The sequence below is a fragment of the Musca vetustissima genome, unplaced genomic scaffold (assembly GCF_032173495.1).
Source record: "Musca vetustissima isolate MV318-11 ecotype Yass unplaced genomic scaffold, APGP_CSIRO_Mvet_v1 utg80835, whole genome shotgun sequence".
Taxonomy (NCBI): domain Eukaryota; kingdom Metazoa; phylum Arthropoda; class Insecta; order Diptera; family Muscidae; genus Musca; species Musca vetustissima.
Genome location: NW_026888445.1, coordinates 43,200 through 48,987, shown reverse-complemented (window position 1 = coordinate 48,987; position 5,788 = coordinate 43,200). Strand labels below are relative to the sequence as shown.

General features: G+C 36.0%; 1 protein-coding gene across 1 annotated transcript; it reads left to right on the top strand.

Annotated features, from left to right (window-relative positions):
* Positions 1–1,827: 1,827 nt before the first annotated feature.
* Positions 1,828–3,957, top strand: LOC133336313 (opsin Rh5-like). The gene is made up of 5 exons (XM_061544603.1): positions 1,828–1,889; positions 1,950–2,153; positions 2,213–2,428; positions 3,207–3,337; positions 3,398–3,957. The coding sequence occupies exons 1-5, from the start codon at positions 1,828–1,830 to the stop codon at positions 3,955–3,957; spliced, it is 1,173 nt and encodes a 390-aa protein (XP_061400587.1).
* The last annotated feature ends 1,831 nt before the right edge of the window (positions 3,958–5,788 follow it).

The window sequence follows — 5,788 nt, the reverse complement described above, 5'->3', positions numbered from 1 at the left end:
TCCACAAATTAATGATTTTTGTTCCACCGCTGATGAGTTGAAGGAAATTGGATTCATTTAAGTGTTTTGCTTCTATGTTGTTTGCCAGCGATTGAATGTCGAGACACATTGCCAACGACAACTTAGTTTCAAAAATCTTAAAAGAAGAGAGAAAAAAATAAATCGCGTGGTTCTGAGACTGCTGTTGCGGCGAATTCAGATAAAGCAAACAAAAAGAATTGCAATAACTGTAATTGATTTAAAGGTGGAGGGATTAATGTGGATGAAAACAGCAATTATAAAATGTATACCAACAACATAAAATGTTTTCGTTGCGGAAGAAGAGGTCACATACGATCTCAGTGTATGAGAAATGACAAAGGAGACGAAGATTATGCTTGTTCTTTATATAAAGGCGAGACAAGCTTAAGAGAGTTGTGGGTCTTGGACAGCGTCGCGACTTCACATATGTGTAGGAGAAAAGAGCTGTTTGGTACGTTAAGAGAAACAAAACAGAGTATAATATTGGCATCGGGAGAGACAATTTACGCTGAAGGTGTTGGTGATATCACACTCAAAACACAGGCGTCAACTATAACACTACACAACGTTTTGTTTGTTCCTCATATACTATCAAATTTTATCTCAATAACCAAAGTTATCAAAATATTGGCAGTTCCAAAAAAAAAAAAAAAAAACAATTATGCAGGTATATAAAGTTGTGATATTTTTGAAATAATACACACTGAGGTTTGCGGGCCGATGGGAACAACATCGTTAGGCGGTTCACCATACTTTATTACGTTTATTGATGATTATTCACGATACATTTCTACGTATTTTCTCAAACGCATTTGACGCTATTGTCGACATTTTTGCTTTCATTCAATAAAATTAAAAAAAAGTGTAAAAATTATGGCGCTTGACTATGTTGCAGTTTTTTTTTTTTTTTTTGAGAAACATATCCTGAGATATATTAAGGGAAATGTGAAGAGTAAGATAACATACTCAAATAAATTTAGCAATTTTGAATGCTTTACAGCTGCCGACTGGGGATCTGAGGTAAACGATCGGAAATCGTTTTCAGGCCACATAATATATTTCTCGGGTGCGTTCCATTGCTTGGGAATCTCGAAAACAGTCTGTGGTGGCGTTGAGTACAATGGAAGCAGAGTACATTGCTCTTTGCCAAGGAACGAAAGATGTCGTGTTTCATCGTGGATTATTATGTGAATGGGTTTTGAAGACTATATTGTACATCCAACTCAAATTTACTGCGATAAACAAGGGGCACATTTTATGGTGAAAAAACCCAACAGTACAGAAGAAAACCAAACATATGGATATAGGTTTCCACTACATACGGGAAAAGTATGAATCCAAGGATATCGATGTTAAATATCTTATAGTTATTGTTGTTAAAACATTATAAATTGAAAAAGTATAAGTCTCAATAAATCAATCAATCAAAAAAAATATTTATTCATGGTCTGTATTATTATTATTTTTTAATTCATGCCACCCTATTGTTTGAAGAAAAAAATGAAATAATGGTCTACTCACCTTCTGCACATTCCACAAAAATGTAGATAATCCCCATTGGAATTTCTTTTACGTCGATGCCACGAAGAAAATCAGCTTTCTTAAGCATTAAAAGAATTCATTTTTGGCTGACCGGTCATCATCTCGAACATCTATAAAAGGGAAAGGTTGGATAGCCATTAATGTTAGTTCAGGTTATAACGGAATTTTAAATACTGAGGGATATAAAAAGTGTTGAGCGCAAAACGAAAAGAAACATGTGGGAAAAGTAACTGAAGGAAATTGTGTCCTTAAAAAAATAAAAAAATGGATTCAATGGAAAGATTTGTTCCAATAGGACCAGAACCGTATACAAATTATCAGAATGGGTAATCCAACATCTCGAAGATATTTTGGAACGCCTGAAAAAATATTTTAATTTTCTCCAGCTCATCCCTTCCATCGCCAAATGTGGCCGCTCCTCCCAATTTGGGCTGGCACTTCCCCATGGAATATCAACATTTAATTCATGAACATTGGCGTTCATTCCCTGCCCCACAGATATATTATCAGGCTTTCTTGTTTATGGCCTTTGTGGCTATGCTGTTGTGCTCCCTATTCGGCAATGGTTTGGTATTGTGGATATTTTCAACGTAAGTTTTTGGAGGGCTTCTAAATTTCACAGAAATTATAATTTTATTAATTTTTGTAGGTCCAAAAATCTACGCACCCCCTCAAATTTGTTGATTATCAATTTGGCAATTTTCGATTTGATAATGGCCCTGAATATGCCACATTATATGATTAATGCGGTGCTGGGTTATTTTTGGGGTGGTGAATTAGGCTGTGATATTTATGCCGTGATTGGTGGGATATCGGGCCAAGGAGCAGCAGTGACAAATGCCTTTATTGCCTATGATCGGTACAGGTAAGTGGGTGATTTTTTAAATATATGTTTTCCAACTTCGATATTAGGCGTGGACTTTTTAAATAATTTTTTCCAAGGTCTACACAAGGCGTGGATTTTTTAAATAATTTTTTCCGAGGTCTACACAAGGCGTGGATTTTTTAAATAATTTTTTCCGAGGTCTACACAAGGCGTGGATTTTTTAAATAATTTTTTCCGAGGTCTACACAAGGCGTGGATTTTTTAAATAATTTTTTCCGAGGTCTACACAAGGCGTGGATTTTTTAAATAATTTTTTCCGAGGTCTACACAAGGCGTGGATTTTTTAAATAATTTTTTCCAAGGTCTACACAAGGCGTGGATTTTTTAAATAATTTTTTCCAAGGTCTACACAAGGCGTGGATTTTTTAAATAATTTTTTCCAAGGTCTACACAAGGCGTGGATTTTTTAAATAATTTTTTCCAAGGTCTACACAAGGCGTGGATTTTTTAAATAATTTTTTCCAAGGTCTACACAAGGCGTGGATTTTTTAAATAATTTTTTCCAAGGTCTACACAAGGCGTGGATTTTTTAAATAATTTTTTCCAAGGTCTACACAAGGCGTGGATTTTTTAAATAATTTTTTCCAAGGTCTACACAAGGCGTGGATTTTTTAAATAATTTTTTCCAAGGTCTACACAAGGCGTGGATTTTTTAAATAATTTTTTCCAAGGTCTACACAAGGCGTGGATTTTTTAAATAATTTTTTCCAAGGTCTACACAAGGTGTGAAATTTTTACATAATTTTTCTCTTTTCAGAACCATCTCCAATCCCATAGATGGCCGTTTAAATTTCCCACAAATCATAATAATTATTGCAATGACCTGGCTATGGACCACACCATTTTCGGTGTTACCCTTGTTTCACATTTGGGGACATTATATACCAGGTGGGTCCACCCATTACCCCATAATTTATTTTTGATTTAAATTTCCTCTTCTACCCACAGAGGGTTTCCTGACCAGCTGCTCTTTTGATTATCTCTCACAGGATGATGAGACACGTTATTTTGTCCAGTCAATGTTTGTGTGGGCCTATTGCATTCCGATGATTATTATCTGCGTCTATTACACCAAGTTATTCCTCCATGTAAGGGATCATGAAAAAATGCTGGCCGATCAGGCAAAGAAGATGAACATTAAATCCCTGTCGGCCAATCAAAATGCCATGAGTGTTGAGATACGAATTGCCAAGGCCGCAATGACCATCTATATGATGTATGTCTTCTCGTGGACCCCCTATGCCACTGTGTCGCTGTTGGGTACCTTTAACTATCGTTATATGATAACTCCGTTTGCTTCGATGATACCATGCTGTTGTGCAAAATTAGTGTCCTGCTTGGATCCTTGGGTTTATGCAGCCAGTCATCCGAAATATCGGTTGGAATTGGAACGACGTCTGCCCTGGTTGGGTATTCGGGAAAGGAATGCTGCACCCTCGGTGAATAGTGGCAGTGGTAGTGATGGTTGTGACTCGGAGACTGGTACCATATCGGTGACAAATTGTTGATGGAGGACTCATTAAAAAAATATATATGAAAAAACTTAAAGCAATGAATTTTTAAAAATTCCAAAAATCAAAAAAAAAATATCAAAAACAAAGCAATAAGTCCAAATAAGGGGCTTCAAAAATCCAAAAAAAAAATAAATTTAAGTGCAGCATTAAACCGATTCTCAATCATTTACAAAGGTGTAAAAACGGCCACGATTCATTCTAAAAGGTTTGGATATAGGCTACACACGTAAACTCTACATTGCCAACCATACAATTATGTCACTGCGTTGCCAATTCGAAGGAAACTAATAGTCTGTTCCCGTACTGCAAGAATCTACTATTTTTTGCTCCGATAACACTTTTTTCCTTTATGATATCGAAGAAAATAATAAAATCTAGTAGATTCTTGCAGTACGGGACCAGACCATAAACTACCAGCAGAGCAAAGTCTTAGAACCAATTTGATACGTTGTGTAAAAATTTCAAAAAATATTAGGAGTTTGGTGCACCATTTAGGTAAAATCGGACGAATATACATATATATGTATATGTGGGAGCTGTATCGAAATTTGAACCGATTTTTCCGAAATCGCACACATCACTCTAGACTCAGTTCAATGCGATATGCGAAATTTCGTTGAAATCGAAGGATATATAAGAACTTTGGTGCACCATTTACATAAAATCGGACGAAAATATATATACGGGAGCTAAATCGAAATCTGAACCGATTTTCATGAAATTTAACACACATCGTTCTATACTTAATTCAGTACCCTATGCCAAATTTCGTGCAAATTGAAGGATACAAAGGGACTTTGGTGCACTATTTACCTAAAATCGAACGAAATATATAAGGGAGCTATATCTAAATCTGAGCCGATTTTCTCGGAACTTACCGGATATCATTCTAGACTTAATTTAGTACGCCATACCAAATTTCGTGTAAATCGAAGGATACAAAGGGACTTTGGTGCACCATTTACATAAAATCGGTAGAAAATATATAAGGGAGCTAAATCGAAATCTGAACCGATTTTCACGAAATTTAACACACATCGTTGTATACTTAATTCAGTACGTTATGCCAAATTTCGTGCAAATCGAAGGATACAAAGGGACTTTGATGCACTATTTACCTAAAATCGGACGAAATATATATGGGAGCTATATCTAAATCTGCGCCCATTTTCTCAGAACTTACCGCGCATCATTCTAGACCTAATTTAGTACGCCATACCAAATTTCGTGCAAATCGAAGGATATATGGGGACTTTGGCGCCCCATTTACCTTAAATCGGACGAAATATATATGGGAGCTATATCTAAATCTGAGCCGATTTTCTCAGAACTTACCGCATATCATTCTAGACTTAATTTAGTACGATATACCAAATTTCGTGCAAATCGAAAGATATATGGGGACTTTGGTGCCCCATTTAACTTAAATCGGACGAATATATATGGGAGCTATATTTAAATCTGAGCCGATATTCACGAAACTTAGCACACACCATTGTGGGCCTAATTCAGTACACTATGCTAAATTTCGTGCAATTTGAAAGATTAATGCCTATATCGGACGAAAATATATATGGGAGCTATATCTAAATCTGAACCGATTTTCACCAATTTCAACAGGGTTCGTCCTTGGGCCAAATAAACGAGCTGTGCCAAATTTTATCCAATTCGGATCATAAATGCGACCTGTACTTTGTTTGCAATTTAACATCGGAGAGAGAGAATTTAAGACGGAGAGACGGACGGTCATGCATAAATCGACTCAGAAAGTGATTCTATGCATATTCTCAAAAGGAACCATGTGTCTATCTTGTTTCATTTTACC